At 53.7% G+C, this 21,078-nt stretch overlaps 1 protein-coding gene across 1 annotated transcript in view; it reads left to right on the top strand.

The window, feature by feature from the left end:
* OTUD7A (OTU deubiquitinase 7A) overlaps positions 1–21,078 on the top strand; it is a 60,633-nt gene that overhangs the window by 27,518 nt on the left and 12,037 nt on the right. The window contains exon 8 of the mRNA XM_087941700.1: positions 371–483. Coding sequence (XP_087797826.1) covers positions 371–483 — 113 coding nt within the window. The remainder of the gene's footprint in view (positions 1–370; positions 484–21,078) is intronic.

Here is a 21,078-nt window from a genome sequence, read left to right as displayed (position 1 = left end):
GGGAGGGGATGAAACCCATCTGTGGCCAACAGTTCATCTTCTCGGGTGTAAATGTGAATTTTGGCACAAAAACTGATCTGGGGATCCCTTGAAGTTCTGCAGGTTGGAGTAGGACAATGTTTTCCAACCGTGGCAACTTTAAGATGGGTGGACTTCAACTCCCAGAATTCCCCAGGCAGCTTATCTGGCTGGGGAGTTCTGGGAGTTGAAGTCCACCCATCTTAAAAGTTGAGAAAACCCTGGGATAGGACAACCTTCCTCTACCTGCACCCACTTCTACTCCCAAGAAATATGCAAACCTTGAAGGTCTCTCCGTTGCCTTGGATGGACTTCTTCTTCTTCCTCACGCTACATTTTCTGTCTCTCTCAGTCAGGACTGGTTTATACGGAAGAAGAGTGGGAGCGGGAGTGGAACGAACTTCTCAAGTTGGCATCCAGTGAACCTCGGACTCACATCAGCAAAAATGGAGGCAGCGGCGGTGGGTAAGTGGATATTTGCCCGGTTATCTTTTGTGGGTGGAGGCAGCCAGGGGTATAATTAATTATAATTAATCATAAGGGGGAAAGGGTGCTTTGTAGGACATCATGTGGAGCTGAACTATAAGTGAAGCCAGGGGATCATCTTCTAGCCTGTAAATATTTTAAACCAATCTAAGCACCTCTGAGGAAACGGCAAGACTTCCCTGAGGAGAATCACACAAACTGTCACTCACGAGGAAGCGTCTTGTGGTCAAGACCAAAGAGCAGATGGGTCTGTCCAGGTCAACTGACTTTCCAACTCACAGATTCTATATTTTCTACCTTGTTTCATGTTATTATTTACACTCCCCTCCCTTCACTTCCCCCTCCTCTCTCCTCCCCCTTCTCTCTCCTCTACCTCTTGCCCTCCCCTCCCCTACCATTCTCTTCCCACTCCCCTCTCCCCTCCTTCTTTCCTTCCTTCCTCCTCCCTCCCTTCAATTCCCTCCCCTCCTCTCTCTTCTCCCCTTTCTCCTCTCTCCTCTACCTCTTGCCCTCCCCCTACCATTCTCGTCCCCCTCTCCCTCCCCTCTCTTCTCCCCTTTCTCCTCTCTCCTCTACCTCTTGCCCTTCCCTGCCCTTCCCTACCATTCTCGTCCCCCTCCCCTCCCGTCTCTTCTCCTTCCTTCTTTCCTTCTTCCCTCCCTCCCTCCCTCCCTCCCTTCAATTCCTCCCTCCTCTCTCTCTTCTCCCCTTTCTCCTCTCTCCTCTACCTCTTGCCCTCCCTCCCCTACCATTCTCTTCCCACTCCCCTCTCCCCTCTCTTTTCCCCTCCTTCTTTCCTTCCTTCCTCCCTCCCTCCCTCCCTCCCTTCAATTCCCTCCCCTCCTCTCTCTTCTCCCCTTTCTCCTCTCTCCTCTACCTCTTGCCCTCCCCTCCCCTACCATTCTCGTCCCCCTCTCCCCTCCCCTCTCTTCTCCCTTCCTTCTTTCCTTCTTCCCTCCCTCCCTCCCTCCCTCCCTTCAATTCCCTCCCCTCCTCTCTCTTCTCCCCTTTCTCCTCTCTCCTCTACCTCTTGCCCTCCCCTTCCCTACCATTCTCGTCCCCCTCTCCCCTCCCCTCTCTTCTCCTTCCTTCTTTCCTTCTTCCCTCCCTCCCTCCCTCCCTCCTTCAATTCCCTCCTCCTCTCTCTTCTCCCCTTTCTCCTCTCTCCTCTGCCTCTTGCCCTTCCCTGCCCTCCCCTACCATTCTCGGTCCCCTCTCCCTCCTCTCTCTTCTCCTTTCTCCTCTCTCCTCTACCTCTTGCCCTTCCCTGCCCTTCCCTACCATTCTCGTCCCCCTCTCCCCTCCCTCTCTTCTCCCTTCCTTCTTTCCTTCTCCCTCCCTCCCTCCCTCCCTCCCTTCATTCCCTCCCCTCCTCTCTCTTCTCCCCTTTCTCCTCTCTCCTCTACCTCTCACCTTCCCTCCCCTCCCCTACCATTCTCGTCCCCCTCTCCCCTCCTCTCTTCTCCCCTTTCTCCTCTCTCCTCTACCTCTTGCCCTTCCCTGCCCTTCCCTACCATTCTCGTCCCCCTCCTCCGTCTCTTCTCCTTCCTTCTTTCCTTCTTCCCTCCCTCCCTCCCTCCCTCCTCCTTCAATTTCCCTCCCCTCCTCTCTTCTCCCCTTTCTCCTCTCTCCTCTACCTCTTGCCCTTCCCTGCCCTTCCCTACCATTCTCGTCCCCCTCCCTCCCGTCTCTTCTCCTCCTTCTTTCCTTCTTCCCTCCCTCCCTCCTCCCTCCTTCAATTCCTCCTCCTCTCTCTCTCCCTTCTCCTTTCTCCTCTCTCCTCTACCTCTTGCCCTTCCCTGCCCTTCCCTACCATTCTCGTCCCCCTCTCCCTCCCCTCTCTTCTCCCCTCCTTCTTTCCTTCTTTCCTCCCTCCCTCCCTCCCTCCCTTCAATTCCCCTCCCTCCTCTCTCTTCTCCCTTTCTCCTCTCTCCTCTACCTCTTGCCCTCCCCTCCCCTACCATTCTCGTCCCCCCTCTCCCTCCCCTCTCTTCTCCCTTCCTTCTTTCCTTCTTTCCTCCCTCCCTCCCTCCTCCTCCCTTCAATTCCCTCCCTCCTCTCTCTTCTCCTTTCTCCTCTCTCCTCTACCTCTTGCCCTTCCCTCCCCTACCATTCTCGTCCCCCTCTCCTCCTCTCTCTTCTCCCCTTTCTCCTCTCTCCTCTACCTCTTGCCCTTCCCTGCCCTTCCCTACCATTCTCCCCCCCTCCCCTCCGTCTCTTTCTCCCTCCTTCTTTCCTTCTTCCCCTCCTCCCTCCCTCCCTCCTTCAGTTCCTCCCTCCTCTCTCTCTTCTCCCTTTCTCCTCTCTCCTCTACCTCTTGCCCTTCCTGCCCTTCCCTACCATTCTGGTCCCCCCTCTCCCTCCCCTCTCTTCTCCCCTCCTTCTTTCCTTCTTCCCTCCCTCCCTCCCTCCCTCCTTCAATTCCCTCCTCCTCTCTCTTCTCCCTTTCTCCTCTCTCCTCTACCTCTTGCCCTCCCTCCCTACCATTCTCGTCCCCCTCTCCCTCCCTCTCTTCTCCTTCCTTCTTTCCTTCTTCCTCCCTCCCTCCTCCCTCCTTCAATTCCTCCCCTCCTGTCTCTTCTCCCTTTCTCCTCTCTCCTCTACCTCTTGCCCTCCCCTCCCCTACCATTCTCGTCCCCCTCTCCCCTCCTCTCTCTCTTCTCCTTTCTCTCTCTCTCCTCACCTCTCACCCTTCCCTCCCCTCCCCCTACCATTCTCGTCCCCCTCTCCCTCCCCTCTCTTCTCCCTTCCTTCTTTCCTTCTTCCTCCCTCCCTCCCTCCCTCCCTTCAATTCCCTCCTCCTCTCTCTTCTCCCCTTTCTCCTCTCTCCTCTACCTCTTGCCCTCCCTCCCCTACCATTCTGAGTCCCCCCTCTCCCCTCCTCTCTCTTCTCCCCCTTTCTCCTCTCTCCTCTACCTCTTGCCCTTCCCCTGCCTTCCCTACCATTCTCGTCCCCCTCTCCCCTCCCCTCTCTTCTCCCTTCCTTCTTTCCTTCTTCCCTCCCTCCCTCCCTCCCTCCCTTCAATTCCCTCCCCTCCTCTCTCTTCTCCCCTTTCTCCTCTCTCCTCTACCTCTTGCCCTTCCCTGCCCTTCCCTACCATTCTCGGTCCCCTCTCCTCCCAGTCTCTTCTCCCTTCCTTCTTCCTTCTTCCCTCCCTCCCTCCTCCCTCCCTTCAGTTCCCTCCCTCCTCTCTCTTCTCCCCTTTCTCCTCTCCTCACCTCTTGCCCTCCTCCCTACCATTCTCGTCCCCTCTCCCCTCCCCTCTCTTCTCCCTTCCTTCTTTCCTTCTTCCTCCCTCCTCTCTCCCTCCCTTCAATTCCTCTCCCTCTCTCTCTTCTCCCCTTTCTCCTCTCTCCTCTACCTCTTGCCCTCCCCTTCCCTACCATTCTCGTCCCCTCTCCCCTCCCCTCTCTTCTCCCTTCCTTCTTTCCTTCTTCCCCTCCCTCCTCCCTCCCTCCCTTCAATTCCCTCCCTCCTCTCTCTTCTCCCCTTTCTCCTCTCTCCTCTACCTCTTGCCCTTCCCTGCCCTCCCTACCATTCTCGTCCCTCTCTCCCTCCTCTCTCTCTTCTCCCTTTCTCCTCTCTCCTCTACCTCTTGCTCCTTCCCTGCCCTTCCCTACCATTCTCGTCCCCTCTCCCCTCCCTCTCTTCTCCTTCCTTCTTTCCTTCTTCCCTCCCTCCCTCCCTCCCTCCTTCATTCCCTCCCTCCTCTCTCTTCTCCCCTTTCTCCTCTCTCCTCTACCTCTCACCCTTCCCTCCCCTCCCCTACCATTCTCGTCCCCCTCTCCCCTCCTCTCTTCTCCCCTTTCTCCTCTCTCTCCTCTACCTCTTGCCCTTCCCTGCCCTTCCCTACCATTCTCGTCCCCCTCCTCCGTCTCTTCTCCCTTCCTTCTTTCCTTCTTCCTCCCTCCCTCTCCTCCCTCCCTTCAATTCCCTCCCTCCTCTCTCTTCTCCCCTTTCTCCTCTCTCTCCTCTACCTCTTGCCCTTCCCTGCCCTCTTCCCTACCATTCTCCGTCCCCCCTCCTCCGTCTCTTCTCCTTCCTTCTTTCCTTCTTCCCTCCCTCCCTCCCTCCCTCCCTTCAATTCCTCCCCTCCTCTCTCTTCTCCTTTCTCCTCTCTCCTCACCTCTCTTGCCCTCCCCTCCCTACCATTCTCGTCCCCCCTCTCCTCCTCTCTCTTCTCCCCTTTCTCCCTCTCTCCTCACCTCTCACCTTCCCTCCCTCCCTACCATTCTGTCCCCCCTCCCCCTCCCCCTCTTCTCCTTCCTTCTTTCCTATCTTCCCTCCCTCCTCCCTCCCTCCCTTCAGTTCCCTCCCTCCTCTCTCTTCTCCCCTTTCTCCTCTCTCCTCTACCTCTTGCCTTCCCTCCCCTACCATTCTAGTCCCCCTCTCCCTCCTCTCTCTTCTCCCCTTTCTCCTCTCTCCTCTACCTCTTGCCCTTCCCTGCTCCCTTCCCTACCATTCTAGGTCCCCCTCCTCCCGTCTCTTCTCCTCCTTCTTTCCTTCTTCCCTCCCTCCCTCCTCCCTCCCTTCAGTTCCCTCCCCTCCTCTCTCTTCTCCCCTTTCTCCTCTCTCTCCTCTACCTCTTGCCCTTCCCCTGCCCTTCCTACCATTCTCGCCCCCTCTCTCCCCTCCCTCTCTTCTTCCTCCTTCTTTCCTTCTTCCCCTCCTCCCTCCTCCCTCCTTCAAGTTCCCTCCTCCTCTCTCTCTTCTCCCCTTTCTCCTCTCTCCTCTGCCTCTTGCCCTCCCCCTCCCCTACCATTCTCGTCCCCCTCTCCCTCCTCTCTCTTCTCCTTCCTTCTTTCCTTCTTCCCTCCCTCCCTCCCTCCCTCCCTTCAATTCCCTCCCCTCCTCTCTCTCCCCTTTCTCCTCTCTCCTCTACCTCTTGCCCTCCTCCTACCATTTCTCCCTGGTCCCCCTCCCTCCTCTCTCTTCTCCCTTTCTCCTCTCTCCTCCTCTACCTCTTGCCCTTCCCTGCCTTCCCTACCATTCTCAGTCCCCCTCTCCCTCCTCTCTTCTCCCTTCCTTCTTTCCTTCTTCCCTCCCTCCCTCCCTCCCCTCCCTTCAATTCCCTCCCCTCTCTCTCTTCTCCCTTTCTCCTCTCTCCTCTACCTCTTGCCCTTCCCTGCCCTTCCCTACCATTTCTCGTCCCCTCTCCTCCTCCGTCTCTTCTCCCTCCTTCTTTCCTTCTTCCCTCCCTCCCTCCCTCCTCCTTCAATTCCCTCCCTCCTCTCTCTTCTCCCCTTTCTCCTCTCTCTCTCACTCTCACCCTTCCCTCCTCCCCTACCATTCTCCTGTCCCCTCTCCTCCTCTCTCTCTCTCCTTCTCTCCTTTCTCCTCTCCTCCTCTCACCCTTCCTCCCTCCCTACCATTCTCGTCCCCCCTCTCCTCCTCCTCTCTTCCTCCCTTTCTCCCTCTCTCCTCTACCTCTCACCCCTTCCTCCTCCCCTACCATTTCTGGTCCCCTCTCCCTCCCCTCTCTTCTCCCCTTTCTCCTCTCTCCTCTACCTCTTGCCCTCCTCCCCTACCATTCTCGTCCCCCTCTCCCTCCTCTTTTCCCTCCTTCTTTCCTTCCTTCCTCCCTCCCTCCTCCCTCCTTCAATTCCCTCCCCTCCTCTCTTCTCCCCTTTCTCCTCTCTCCTCTACCTCTTGCCCTTCCCTCCCCTACCATTCTCGTCCCCCTCTCCCCTCCCCTCTCTTCTCCCTTCTTCTTTCCTTCCTTCCTCCCTCCCTCCCTCCCTCCCTTCAATTCCCTCCCCTCCTCTCTCTTCTCCCTTTCTCCTCTCTCCTCTGCCCTCTTGCCCTCCCTCCCCTACCATTCTCGTCCCCCTCTCCCCTCCCCTCTCTTCTCCTTCCTTCTTTCCTTCTTCCTCCTCCCTCCCTCCCTCCCTTCAGTTCCCTCCCTCCTCTCTCTTCTCCCCTTTCTCCTCTCTCCTCTGCCTCTTGCCCTCCCCTCCCTACCATTCTCGTCCCCCTCTCTCCTCCTCTCTTCTTCCCTTCCTTCTTTCCTCTTCTTCCCTCCCCTCCCTCCCCTCCCTCCTTCAATTCCTCCCCTCCTCTCTCTTCTCCCCTTTCTCCTCTCTCCTCTACCTCTTGCCCTTCCCTGCCCTTTCCTACCATTCCTCGTCCCCCTCCCTCCAGTCTCTTCTCCTCCTTCCTTCTTTCCTTCTTCCCTCCTCCCTCCCTCCCTCCCTTCAGTTCCCTCCTCCTCTCTCTTCTCTCCCCTTTCTCCTCTCTCCTCCCCTCTTGCCCTCCCCTCCCTACTCATTCTCGTCCCCCTCTCCCCTCCCCCTCTCTTTTCCCTCCTTCTTTCCTTCCTTCCTCCCTCCCTCCCTCCTTCAATTCCCTCCCCTCTCTCTCTTCTCCCCTTTCTCCTCTCTCCTCACCTCTCGCCTTCCCTCCCTACCATTCTCGTCTCCCTCTCTCCTCCCTCTCTTCTCCCTTCCTTCTTTCCTTCCTTCCTCCTCCCTCCCTCCCTCCCTTCAGTTCCCTCCCCTCCTCTCTCTTCTCCCCTTTCTCCTCTCCTCCTACCTCTTGCCCTCCCTCCCCTACCATTCTCGTCCCCTCTCCCCTCCCCTCTCTTCTCCTTCCTTCTTTCCTTCTTCCCTCCCTCCCTCCCTCCCTCCCTTCAATTCCCTCCCCTCCTCTCTCTTCTCCCCTTTCTCCTCTCTCCTCACCTCTGCCCTTCCCTCCGTTACCATTCTCGTCCCCCTCTCCCCTCCCTCTCTTTTCCCTCCTTCTTTCCTTCCTCCTCCTCCCTCTCCTCCCTTCAATTCCCTCCCCTCCTCTCTCTTCTCCCTTTCTCCTCTCTCCTCCTACCTCTTTCCCTCCCCTCCCTACCATTCTCGTCTCCCCCTCCTCCTCCCTCTCTTCCCTCCTTCTTTCCTTCAGCCATCCTCCCTCCTCCCTCCCTTCAGTTCCTCCCCTCCTCTCTCTTCTCCCTTTCTCCTCTCTCTCCTCACCTCTCGCCCTTCCTCTCCACTCTCCCTAGTTTCTCAGTCCTCTCCCTCCTCTCTTCTCCCTTCCTGCCTTTCCTTCCTTCCTCCCTCCCTCCTCCCTCCTTCAATTCCCTCCCCTCCTCTCTCTTCTCCTTTCTCCTCTCTCCTCTACCTCTTGCCCTCCCCTCTCCTACCATTCTCGTCCCCCTCTCCCCTCCCCTCTCTCTTCTCTCCTTCCTCTCTTTCCTTCTTCCCTCCCTCCTCCCTCCTCCCTTCAATTCCTCTCCTCCCTCTCTCTTCTCCCTTTCTCCTCTCCTCCTCTGCCTCTTGCCTCCCCTCCTACCATTCTCGTCCCCCTCTGCCTCCCCTCCTCTTCTCCTTCCTTCTTTCCTTCCTTCCTCCCTCCCCTCCCTCCCTCCCTTCAATTCCCTCCCTCCTCCTCTCTTCTCCTCCCTTTCTCCTCTCTCCTCTACCTCTTGCCCTTCCCCTGCCCTTCCCTACCATTCTCGTCCCCCCTCCCCTCCCGTCTCTTCTCCCTTCCTTCTTTCCTTCTTCCCTCCTCCCTCCCTCCCTCCCTTCAGTTCCCTCCTCCTCTCTCTTCTCCCCTTTCTCCTCTCTCCTCTACCTCTTGCCCTCCTCCCTACCATTCTCGTCCCCCTCTCCCCTCCCCTCTCTTTTCCCCTCCTTCTTTCCTTCCTTCCTCCTCCCTCCCTCCCCTCCTTCAATTCCCTCCCCTCCTCTCTCTTCTCCCCTTTCTCCTCTCTCCTCACCTCTCGCCTTCCCTCCCCTACCATTCTCGTCCCCCTCCCTCCCCTCTCTTCTCCTTCCTTCTTCCTTCCTTCTCCTCTCCTCCTCCTCCTCCTCCCTTCAGATTCCTCCCCTCCTCTCTCTTCTCCCCTTTCTCCTCTCTCCTCTACCTCTTGCCCTCCCCTTCCCTACCATTCTCGTCCCCCTCTCCCCTCCCTCTTTCCCCTCCTTCTTTCCATTCCTCCTCCCTCCTCCCTCCCTCCCTTCCCCTTCAATTCCCTCCTCTCTCTTCTCTCCCTTTCTCCTCCTCTCCTCTCCTCTTGCCCTCCTCCTTCCCTACCATTCTCAGTCCCCCTCTCCTCCCTCTCTTCTCCCTTCCTTCCTTTCCTTCCTTCCTCCTCCTCCTCCCTTCAATTCCCTCCCTCCTCTCTCTTCTCCCCTCTTCTCCTCTCTCCTCTGCCTCTTCCCCTGCCTGCCCTTCCCTACCATTCTCGTCCCTCTCCTCCCCTCTTCTTCTCCTTCCTTTCCTTCCTTCCTCCCTCCCTCCCTCCCTCCCTTCAATTCCCTCCCCTCCTCTCTCTCTTCTCCCTTTCTCCTCTCTCCTCTACCTCTTGCCCTCCCTCCCTACCATTCTCGTCCCCCTCTCCCTCCCCTCTCTTTTCCCTCCTTCTTTCCTTCCTTCCTCCCTCCTCCCTCCCTCCCTTCAGATTCCCTCCCCTCCTCTCTCTTCTCCTTTCTCCTCTCTCCTCTACCTCTTGCCCTCCCCTTCCCTACCATTCTCGTCCCCTCTCCCCTCCTCTCTTCTCCTTCCTTCTTTCCTTCCTTCCTTCCTCCCTCCCTCCCTTCAATTCCTCCCCTCCTCTCTCTTCTCCCTTTCTCCTCTCCTCCTCTACCTCTTGCCCTTCCCTGCCCTTCCTCCCTACCATTCTCGTCGCCCTCTCCCTCCCCTCTCTTCTCCTCCTTCTTTCCTTCTTCCTCCCTCCCTCCCTCCCTCCCTTCAATTCCCTCCCCCCTCCTCTCTCTTCTCCCTTTCTCCTCTCTCTCTACCTCTTGCCCTCCTTCCTACCATTCTCTACGTCCCCTCTCCCCTCCCCTCTCTTCTCCCTTCCTTCTTTTCCTTCCTTCCTCCCTCCCTCCCTCCCTCCCTTCAATTCCCTCCTCCTCTCTCTTCTCCCCTTTCTCTCCTCTCTCCCCTCTACCTCTTGCCCTCCCCTTCCCTACCATTCTCGTCCCCTCTCCTCCCTCTCTTCTCCCTTCCTTCTTTCATCTATCCCTCCTCCCTCCCTCCCTCCCTCCTTCAATTCCCTCCTCCTCTCTCTTCTCCCCTTTCTCCTCTCTCCTCACCTCTTGCCCTCCCTCCCCTACCATTCTCGTCCCCCCTCTCCCCTCCTCTCTTTTTCCTCCTCCTTCTTTCCTTCCTTCCTTCCCTCCCTCCTCCTCCCTCCTTCAATTCCCTCCCCTCCTCTCTTCTCCTTTCTCCTCTCTCTCCTCCCTCTCGCCCTTCCCTCCTCCTACCATTCCCCCTAACAGTCGTCCCTCTCTCCCTCCCTCTCTTCTCCTTCCTTCTTTCCTTCCTTCCTCCCTCCCTCCCTCCTCCTCCTTCAATTCCCTCCTCCTCCTCTCTCTCTCTCCTTTCTCCTCTCTCTCTCACTCTCTTGCCCTCCCCTTCCTACCATTCTGAGTCCCCCTCTCCTCCTCTCTTTCCCCTCCTTCTTTCCTTCCTTCCTCCCTCCCTCCTCCTCCCTTCAATTCCTCCCCTCCTCTCTCTCTTCTCCCTTTCTCCTCTCTCCTCCTGCCTCTTGCCCTCCTCCCCTACCATTTCTCGTCCTCTCTCCCTCCCCTCTCTTCTCCTTCCTTCTTTCCTTCTTCCTCCCTCCCCCCTCCTCCCTCCCTTCAGTTCCCTCCCTCCTGTCTCTCTCCCCTTTCTCCTCTCTCCTCTACCTCTTGCCCTCCTCCCCTACCATTCTGGAGTCCCCTCCTCCCCTCTCCTTCCTTCTTCCCTTTCTTCTTCCTTCTTCCTCCTCCACTCCTCCCTCCCTTCAGTTCCCTCCCTCCTCTCTCTCTTCTCCCTTCCTCCTCTCTCCTCTACCTCTTGCCCTTCCCTGCCCTCCCCTACCATTCTCGTCCCCCTCTCCCTCCTCTCTCTTCTCCCCTTTCTCCTCTCTCCTCTACCTCTTGCCCCTTCCCTGCCTTCCCTACCATTCTCGTCCCCCTCTCCCCTCCCCTCTCTTCTCCTTCCTTCTTTCCTTCCTTCCTCCCTCCCTCCTCCCTCCCTTCAGTTCCTCCCCTCCTCTCTCTTCTCCCTTTCTCCTCTCTCCTCTACCTCTTGCCCTCCCCTTCCCTACCATTCTCGTCCCCCTCTCCCTCCCCCTCTTCTCCCTTCCTTCTTTCTCCTTCTTCCCTCCCTCCCTCCCTCCCTCCCTTCAATTCCCTCCTCCTCTCTCTTTCTCCTTTCTCCTCTCTCCTCTACCTCCCCACCCTTCCCTCCCTCCCCTACCATTCTCGTCCCCTCTCCCCTCCCCTCTCTTCTCCCTTTCTCCTCCTCTCCTCTGCCTCTTGCCCTTCCTGCCCTTCCCCTGCCATTCTGGTCCCTCCCTCCCGTCTCTTCTCCCTTCCTTTCTTTCCTTCTTCCCCCTCCCTCCCTCCTCCCTCCCTTCAATTCCCTCCCTCCTCTCTCTCTCTCTCCTTTCTCCTCTCTCTCTCTGCCTCTTGCCCTTCCTGCCCTCTTCCCTACCATTCTCGTCCCCTCCCCTCCCGTCTCTTCTCCCCTCCTTCTTTCCTTCTTCCTCCCTCCCTCCCTCCCTCCCTCCCTTCAATTCCTCCTCCTCTCTCTTCTCCCTTTCTCCTCTCTCCTCTACCTCTTGCCCTTCCCTGCCCTTCCCTACCATTCTCGGTCCCCTCTCCCCTCCCCTCTCTTCTCCTTCCTTCTTTCCTTCTTCCCTCCCTCCCTCCCTCCCTCCCTTCAGTTCCCTCCCTCCTCTCTCTTCTCCCCTTTCTCCTCTCTCCTCTACCTCTTGCCCTTCCCTGCCCTTCCCTACCATTCTCGTCCCCCCTCCCCTCCCGTCTCTTCTCCCTTCCTTCTTTCCTTCTTCCCTCCCTCCCTCCCTCCCTCCCTTCAATTCCCTCCCCTCCTCTCTCTTCTCCCCTTTCTCCTCTCTCCTCTACCTCTTGCCCTTCCTGCCCTTCCCTACCATTCTCGTCCCCCTCCTCCGTCTCTTCTCCCCTCCTTCTTTCCTTCTTCCCTCCCTCCCTCCCTCCCTCCCTTCAATTCCTCTCCTCCTCCTCTCTTCTCCCCTTTCTCCTCTCTCCTCTACCTCTTGCCCTTCCTGCCCTTCCCTACCATTCTGGTCCCCTCTCCCCTCCCTCTCTTCTCCCTTCCTTCTTTCCTTCTTCCTCCCTCCTCCCTCCCTCCCTTCAATTCCCTCCCCTCCTCTCTCTTCTCCCTTTCTCCTCTCTCCTCTACCTCTTGCCCTTCCCTGCCCTTCCCTACCATTCTCAGTCCCCCTCTCCCCTCCCTCTCTTCTCCCTTCCTTCTTTCCCTTCCTCCTCCTCCCTCCCTCCTCCCTCCCTTCAATTCCCTCCCCTCCTCTCTCTTCTCTCCCCTTTCTCCTCTCTCCCTCTACCTCTTGCCCCTTCCTGCCCTTCCCCTACCATTCTCGTCCCCCTCTCCCCTCCCCTCTCTTCTCCTTCCTTCTTTCTACTTCCCTCCCTCCCTCCTCCCTCCCTTCAATTCCCTCCCCCCTCCTCTCTCTTCTCCCCTTTCTCTCCTCTCCTCTACCTCTTGCCCTTCCTGCCCTTCCCTACCATTCCTCAAGTCCCCCCTCTCCTCCGTCTCCTTTCTCCCTCCTTCTTTCCTTCTTCCCTCCCTCCCTCCTCCCTCCCTTCAATTCCCTCCCCTCCTCTTCTTCTCCTTTCTCCTCTCTCCTCCTACCTCTTGCTCCCTCCCCTCCCTACCATTCTCGTCCCCTCTCCTCCCTCTCTTCTCCTTCCTTCTTTCCTTCTTCCTCCCTCCCTCCCTCCCTCCTCAATTTCCCTCCTCCTCTCTCTTCTCCCCTTTCTCCTCTCTCCTCTACCTCTTGCCCTTCCTGCTCCCTCCCTACCATTCTCGTCCCCTCTCCCCTCCTCCCTCTCTTCTCCCCTTTCTCCTCTCTCCTCTGCCACTTGCCCTCCCCTCCCTACCATTCTCGTCCCCCTCTCCCCTCCTCTCTTCTCCTCCTTCTTTCCTTCTTCCTCCCTCCCTCCCTCCCTTCAATTCCCTTCCCCTGCCCTCCTTCTCTCCCCACGCTTCTTTCCTCTCCCCTCCCCTCTTAATCCAAACGGCTTCTGCATTCAGCCTCTTTCCAGCACTTCTCTCAGCCTCACTCTGTCTTTCTCCAGGAGTCCAGGCCTCCTGTTTTTGTACCTCTTCGTGTCCCCTCCAACTAGAGATGTGCTGAAAAAGTATTTGCTGGGGTTGTTTTTTTTAAAAAAAAAATGTTTCTGTTTTGCTCCGTTTTCAAGAAGCCTCTTCTGACCGCTTCCTTCTCTAGAAATCAGAGCCCCCCCTGCAGAATCACTAATATATTTTTAAACATGTGTCATCCAAGTTCTCCGAGGGGAACTCGAAGCACCATAAGTTGGGCTTGCTGGTCACCAGCAACTCTTTGCGCCAGATCTCCCACGAGCCTCTTTGTCAAGGAGGCGAAGGGTCGGAGCAAAGAGATCTCACCTGCCCCCAAGAGATTGACCAAAAACAGCAAAGGCGGTTGCAGGTGTGCAACACGTTCAGTTGGAAATTGGAGGGTTGGGGGGAAGAGGGCTGCGTCTAAATTTGCCACATTTCCATCCCACAGGAGTCCTGGCTCCCAAGGGTTGGACACATTGTGTAAGTTAGCCTCTTTGAGATACCTTGGTTCCAAAACCGTTGACCTACGAGGCACCATTTTGCCCCATTAAAGGTTACACATAGAGAAACAGAAGCAATTTAGGACTATAGATCAGGGGCCTCCAACCTTGGCAACTTTAAGACTTGTGGACTCCAACTCCCAGAATTCCTCAGCCAGAATTCTGGGAGTTGAAATCCACAAGTCTTAAAGACTGCCAAGGTTGAGGCCTAATATAGATAGATGTATATTAAAGGGGTGGAGCTTCAGATACCTGGTTCTGGCCACAATTGTGTCTTTTATGACCTTCCTGCAGATCCCTCTTCGAGGCAATAACATCTAGAAAGGGTCGGTGTTGTCCATTAATAGCAGAGTTGGGCAACCATCCCATTCTTCCCGTCGGTTTACTAACGGTTGTAAGTCGAAGTGCAGAAAGAAAGCAGGGAAGTCTTCAAAGCCAACCCAGTTCTTTCATAATAACGTTTGGAGGAGAAATTACCATCCTGGCCTTTAAATTATAGATCATAATTTCCTTTGGTGCCAAAACAAGCTTTCAACCCACGAGCACGTTTGCTTCAAAGGCCTCTGTTTTTAGAAAAGAAGAAAACAAAGGACAGATTTTGAAGGGTTCTCCTAGCTTGCTAGCTGCCTCCTTAGATCTTTTGTTTTGTTTTGGTTTTATTGAGCAAATAGACGCCTTAAAGAGATATAAACATTGCCAACTTCCAGAGTTTTGTAGAAGTTTCGGTGTCTACCTGCCAATTCTGGTACCCGCGGAAATGACGATCAGTGGTTCACGTAAAAGTGGCTACGCGTGACAGTTCTTAGATTCCAGACAGAAATATATCTCGAGGGTCTTCAAGACCCTTTGATATTCATACCTGCCAACTTTATAGGCAAAATTTGCCTGCACAATCGATGTACTAAAAAATGGTGCAATGGATGTTATTTTAATAGGTACCTACAATTTGGGGCTTCGTTGTTTTTGTTAATTTGCAAGGCTTACACTGTATTAAGTTTCTCTCACGCATGCGACAAAGTACACGCATATATTTCATGGTAAGTAACTGTAAACTAGGGTTGCACCTGGCCCCATAAAGTCTTAGATGTGGCTCCACAGCCCTTTTAGGTATTGCTATGGAATTGTATTCGGTTTAGTTTTTTTTTTAGACAGACAAGGAAATTAATAAATGCAGCACATTAAATTTCATTCCCTGTACTTCATTTAAGTTTTGCAACTATAGCTTTGATCCCATTTACATTTCATGCTGGGAGAACTAGCTAGTTCTTGAATCCAACCCAAGGTCCTTTTGCAGCGAGCTCTGCTTCTCTCAGGAGTGTCTTTCAGCAAGCCTCTTCAGGCTCTGTACGACATAGTGGCTGTGTTTGTTTCTTAGAGTGGAGAATTCGGGAAGACCCCGCTCATACCAGAGCCTGGAGGAGTTTCACGTTTTTGTATTGGCCTTATGTTTTACATGCACTCGACATTGTCGTTGTGGCAGATACAATGCTACGGATTCAGGAGAGAGAAGGTAAATTTCATGGCTCTTGACCTTGGATGGCGAGCCCAGAGTTTTTCTCAACTTTGGCCATATTACATTTGTGGACTTCATCTCCCAGAGTTCCTCCCTTTCCTTCCTTCCTTCCTTCCTTCCTTCCTTCCTTCCTTCCTTCCTTCCTTCCTTCCTTCCTTCCTTCCATCCATCCAACCTTCCTTCCTTCCTTCTTTGCTTCTGGAGTCTCACCGAATATGCATTTGAAGTCTATAATTTTGATATACCATGACTGCCTTAAAAAAAGAAGATCCTTACTTCCTTTTACTCAACAACACTGTACCATATCTTCCATGTGATAAAAATCTCCTAAACACCTCTAAAGAGTTCTTTAGTGAAAATGATTAAAGAAATTCTAAAGAAAAATAGGAAAAAGGACGAGAATGTGTATATAGATATGTATCTATGTAAAGTAATGTAACTAAATAAATATTGTACTATAATAATAATGGAAATAAGTAAAGTGATTTAGTAAATAAGATATAGATATATTTGTAGCAAAATGAATTTAATTGACACTGATGGATATGTACACAGTTACGACAACGCTGCAAAATGTGAGAACTTGTTTCTCTTTTTGAAAACTTGAAATTTTGAATAAACACATATTTTTTTAAAAAGAAGATCCTGGGGTCTGTACCTGTCGCTTTATTTTTGTAGCGCAGCAACTTTTTTGTGTGTTTTCCGCAGCATTTGCACCCATCCCTTTGGTGGAATTTACTGCCCTTGGAAGTCATGTCCAACCGATGCCATTGTTCTCCCCTGGTCCTCGCTATGACCAAGCCTACTTCTCGGCCCTCGTAGATCAATGGAACAGAAAGACCAACAGAAGGAGCAAGGTAGTCCGGCTTGAAATCAAACCGACTTGTCACAAAGAAGGGACCGCTGACAACCACCCTTGAGCCCAGAACTTGACCAGGACTGAGATTTAGCCAAGAATGAACCGGCCACAGGTCATATTGGAAGGTGGTTTGATAGGAAACTCTCAAAAGCTGCCTGTGCCCAGATCCTCCTCGCGTTGGGCTGATGGATTTGCAGCATAATATATTGCTCGGCCATTCCAGGTCAATTCTAAAGTATCCACCGCTTAAATGGAAGCAATCCTTCCCTTACTTTTTTCTATGGCTCCTCTGGGGTGGCATTTTGCCTTTATCAACAGTAAAAATCTCTCTGGTGTGGTTCCTATACTTGTCATGAATTCTCTTGAATATTCTCCAAGAGAGAGTTGAAAAACAAGAGTAAAAACCTAACAAGCTCAGAGCAAAACAAAATTCTGCAGGTTAGCTACGGTGTCACTTAAGATGATACCTGTGCACAGAAGCCAGAAAGGACTCGTTATGAGATGAGGAGCTTGCGTCTGTTACTTGAATAGCAGTTGAGAAAAACAAGAGAATTCCCTTTTGAAGGTTGGGGGAAAATAAAGCCTTTTGAATTAAAAATGTGTTAAAAGACTAAAAACCCAGATATAAACTGTAAGGTAGCAGGCTTCATCTTTGCTCTTAGGAAATAATTTTTTTATGGCTTTCTGAAAGGTGATGTGGGGAGAAGCTTCCAACGAGACATCCTTTCCACACATGTTCTTCAACCTTCCCTCTTCTTCTTCACCCCCTCAGGCGTGAATTTGATAAGGAAGAGACAACGATAAGTCAACGGTCACCCTTAAAATCAAAGAAAGGCATAAAAACAAAAATAATAAAAGTAAGATCCAAAGAACGTCTCCCTCCTCCATTTCTCCGATAGAAATGTGTAAACAAAGAATATTATGAGAGAACAACGCTTTTTTAAAAAAAACTGAGAAGGATTGGCAGAGTCTGCTTTGCCCAAACGGACTCTCGGTGTGGTTTTCTGATCCAAAGTCCTCCTGCTGCTTCCTCAATGTTAAATGAACTGCTCTCCTCGGCGTCCAAATCATTTGCTCCCCAACCTGATTGGCCTTGATTCTGTGCATGAGGTTTTCATATGAAGTAGATTATGGATGTGGAGTCCAGTTGAGTCTTCTCATGTCCACACACCCCAAACCTTGCAGCATCCCTCGCTGGAGAATCAAATCTCAAAAGAGTTTCAGGAAGTTTAACTCGGGCTTTCTCTCCGGACCTTTATTGATCCGATGAGGCTCGAACGTCCCCGTGAAGGGTTTAACATCCTCCTGCTGGTGCTTTCTTCCAAGAGGCTTTTCCGGGAAAGGCAGAAGTGGGCTCTTCCCGCTTTATGAAAGCTTGCTGAGGACGGTGAATAAGCGCCATGCCGAAATTCTTTTAACCGTGGATCGGTGGCCAATATATTCTTAGAAGCCGTTTTTTCCTCCACGCGGTTTGTCAGTTCAAAGACACAAGTCCTTCTTCTGCTCCCCGGGGCTGGAAGCTTCCCTGATGGGAGAAGCCTCGTTTCTCTCCTCTCCCAGAGTTTGCTCCAAAGCCTTTGATTTCAGCAGAACAGGAGACACTTTGAACGGGAAGACAAGTGGTGACGGAGGTGGTCGACTAAGCAACAACGCGGATTAGATGATTGGGTTTTTTCTGGCAAGTTGTAGGAGGTGGTACATTTTGTCAGTCTGGATGTATTTTTGCTGACAAGTTTGAATTTGACTATCTTTCCCATATTTGTTGTGGTTTCATGTCATTAGATTTTAGATAGATTTTTTAGGTTTAGGTTAGATTTTAGGTTTTGTTGTTAGAATAAAGCAGTTCATACACTTGCTTGTATGCATTATATATTCCCCCTGTTCATGAGAATTGAACATCCTCCCTCCCTCCCCCCTCTCCTCCCTTCAATTCCTCCCTCCTCCTCTCTTCTCCCTTTCTCCTCTCTCCTCTACCTCTTGCCCTCCCTTCCCTACCATTCTCGTCCCCTCTGTCTCTCCCCTCTCTTTTTCCCCTCCTTCTTTCCTTCCTTCCTCCTCCCTCCCTCCCTCCCTTCAATTCCCTCCTCTCCTCTCTCTTCTCCTTTCTCCTCTCTCCTCTACCTCTTGCCCTCCCCTCTCCCCCTACCATTCTGTCCCCCTCTCCTCTCCTCTCTTTTCCTTCCTTTCTTTCCTTCTTCCTCCTCCCTCCCTCCCTCCTCAATTCCCTCCTCCTCTCTCTTCTCCCTTTCTCTCTCTCTCTACCTCTTGCCCTTTCCTGCCCTCCCCTACCATTCTCGTCCCCTTCTCCCTTCCTTTCTCCTTTCTCCCTCCTTCTTAGTTCTTCCTTTGCTCCTTTTTCCCTTTACCATTCGTCCTCCTCAATTCCCTCCCCTCTCTCTCTTCTCCTTTCCTTTCTCCCTTTCCTCTACCCTTGCTCTCTTCCCTGCCCTCCCTACCATTCTCAATTCTCCCTCTCCTCTCTCTCTTCCTCCCTTTTCTCTCTTTCTCCTCTACCTCTTGCCCTCCCCTCTCTTCCTTTACCTGCATTCTCCCCGTCTCCCTTCTCATCTTCTCCTTCCCTTTCCTTCCTTCCTCCCTCCCTCCTCCCCCTTCAATTCCCTTCCTCCTCCTCTCTTCTCTCCTTTCTCCTCTCTCTCACTCTACCTCTTCCCTCCCTTCCCTACCATTCTCGTCCCCTCTCCCCTCCCTCTCTTCTCCCTTCCTTCTCTCCTTCTTCCCTCCTGCCCCTTCCTCCCTTCAATTCCCTCCTCCCTCTCTCTTCTCTGCCTTTCTCCTTTCTCTCCTCTGCCTTCACCTTCCCTCCCTCCCTACCATTCTCAATCCCTCTCCCCTCCTCTCTTCTCCCCTTTCTCCTCTCTCTCCTCTACCTCTTGCCCTTCCTGCCCTTCCCTAACAGTTCCTCGTCCCCCCTCCTCCGTCTCTTTCTCCTGTGCTTCTTTCCTTCTTCCCTCCCTCCCTCCCTCCCTCCCTCCCTTCAATTCCTCCTCCTCTCTCTTCTCCCTTTCTCCTCTCTCCTCTACCTCTTGCCCTTCCTCGCCCTTCCCTTACCATTCTCGTCCCCCTCCTCCCCTCTCTTCTCCCTTCCTTCTTTCCTTCTTCCTCCCTCCCCTCCCTCCTCTCCCTTCAATTCCCTCCCCTCCTCTCTCTTCTCCCTTTCTCTCTCTCTCCTCTACCTCTTGCCCTTCCCTGCCCTTCCCTACCATTCTCGTCCTCTCTCCCCTCTCCCTCTCTTCTCCCTTCCTTCTGCCTTCTTACCTCCCTCCCTCCCTCCCTCCCTTCAATTCCCTCCTCCTCTCTCTTCTCCTCCTTTCTCCTCCTCTCTCCTCTACCCTCTTGCCCTTCCTGCCTTCCACCCTACCATTCTCTAAGTCCCCCTCCCCCTCCTGTCTTTCCTCCTTCTTTCCTTCCCTTCTGCCCTCCCTCCCTCCCTCCCTCCCTTCAATTCCCTCCCTCCTCTCTCTTCTCCCCTTTCTCCTCTCTCCTCCTCTTTCCTTCCCTGCCCTTCCCTACCATTCTCCAAATGTCCCCTCCCCTCCCTCCTCTTCTCCCTCCTTCTTTCCCTTCCCTCCCTCCCTCCCTCCCCTCCTTCAGTTCCCTCCTCTCCTCTCTCTTCCCCTTTCTCCCTCTCTCTACTCTCTTGCCTTCCTTCCCTGCCCTACCTATTCTCGTCCCCCCTCTCCCCTCTCTTCTCCCTTCCTTCTTTCCTTCTTCCCTCCCTCCCTCCTCCTCTCCTTCAATTTCCTCCCCTCCTCTCTACTTCCTCCCCTTTCTCCTCTCTCCTCTCCTCTTGCCCTTCCCTGCCCTTCCCTACCATTTCTCGTCCCCCTCTCCCCTCCCTCTCTTCTCCTTCCTTCTTTCCTACTTCCCCTCCCTCCCTCCCTCCCTCCCTTCAATTCCTCCCCTCCTCTCTTCTCTCTCCCTTTCTCCTCTCTCCTCTACCTCTTGCCCTTCCTGCCCTTTCCCTACCATTCTCGTCCTTCTCTCCCTCCCCTCCTCTTCTCCCTTCCTTCTTTCCTACTTCCCTCCCTCCCTCCCTCCCTCCCTTCAATTCCCTCCCCTCCTCTCTCTCTTCTCCCTTTTCTCCTCTCTCCTCTACCTCTTGCCCTTCCTGCCCTTCCCTACCATTTCTTGTACCCCCCTCTCCCCTCCCGTCTCTTCTCCCCTCCTTTCTTTCCTTCTTCCTCCCTCCCTCCCTCCCTCCTCCCTTCAATTCCCTCCTCTCCTCTCTCTTCTCCTTTCTCCTCCTCTCCTCTACCTCTTGCCCTCCTCCCCTACCATTCTCATCCCCCTCTCCCCTCCCCTCTCTCTTCTCCCTTCCTTCTTTCCTTCTTCCCTTCCTCCCTCCCTCCCTCCCTTCCAATTCCCTCCCCTCCTCTCTCTTCTCCCCTTTCTCCTCTCTCCTCTACCTTCTTGCCCTTCCCTGCCCCCTCCCCCTACCATTCTCGTCCCCTCTCCCCTCCTTCTCTCTTCTCCTCCCTTTCTCTCCTCTCTCCTCTACCACTTGCCCTCCCTCCCCTACCATTCTCGTTCCCCCTCTCCCCTCCCCTCTCTTCTCCCTCCTTCTTTCCTTCTTCCCTCCCTCCCTCCCTCCCTTCAATTCCCTTCCCCCTGCCCTCCCTTCTCTCCCCACGCTTCTTTCCTCTCCCCTCCCCTCTTAATCCAAACGGCTTCTGCATTCAGCCTCTTTCCAGCACTTCTCTCAGCCTCACTCTGTCTTTCTCCAGGAGTCCAGCCTCCTGTTTTTGTACCTCTTCGTGTCCCTCCAGCTAGAGATGTGCTGAAAAAGTATTTGCTGGGGTTGTTTTTAAAAAAAAAATGTTTCTGTTTTGCTCCGTTTTCAAGAAGCCTCTTCTGACGCTTCCTTCTCTAGAAATCAGAGCCCCCTGCAGAATCACTAATATATTTTTAAACATGTGTCATCCAAGTTCTCCGAGAGGGGAACCTCGAAGCACCATAAGTTGGGCTTGCTGGTCACCAGCAACTCTTTGCGCCAGATCTCCACGAGCCTCTTTGTCAAGGAGGCGAAGGGTCGGAGCAAAGAGATCTCACCTGCCCCCAAGAGATTGACCAAAAACAGCAAAGGCGGTTGCAGGTGTGCAACACGTTCAGTTGGAAATTGGAGGTTGGGGGAAGAGGGCTGCGCCTAAATTTGCCACATTTCCATCCCACAGGAGTCCTGGCTCCCAAGGGTTGGACACATTGTGTAAGTTAGCCTCTTTGAGATACCTTGGTTCCAAAACCGTTGACCCACGAGGCACCATTTTGCCCCATTAAAGGTTACACATAGAGAAACAGAAGCAATTTAGGACTATAGATCAGGGCCTCCACCTTGGCAACTTTAAGACTTGTGGACTCCAACTCCAGAATTCCTCAGCCAGAATTCTGGGAGTTGAAGTCCACAAGTCTTAAAGTTGCCAAGGTTGAGGCCCTGGTATAGATAGATGTATATTAAAAGGGGGTGGAGCTTCAGATACCTGGTTCTGGCCACAATTGTGTCTTTATGACCTTCCTGCAGATCCCTCTTCGAGGCAATAACATCTAGAAAGGGTCGGTGTTGTCCATTAATAGCAGAGGTTGGGCAACCATCCCATTCTTCCCGTCGGTTTACTAA

Source organism: Pseudonaja textilis, chromosome 13 (assembly GCF_049901715.1).
Source record: "Pseudonaja textilis isolate UNSWEBS1 chromosome 13, rPseTex1.2, whole genome shotgun sequence".
Lineage (NCBI taxonomy): Eukaryota > Metazoa > Chordata > Lepidosauria > Squamata > Elapidae > Pseudonaja > Pseudonaja textilis.
The sequence above is the reverse complement of the archived record's forward strand: the minus strand, read 5'-3'. Positions and strand labels throughout refer to the sequence as shown.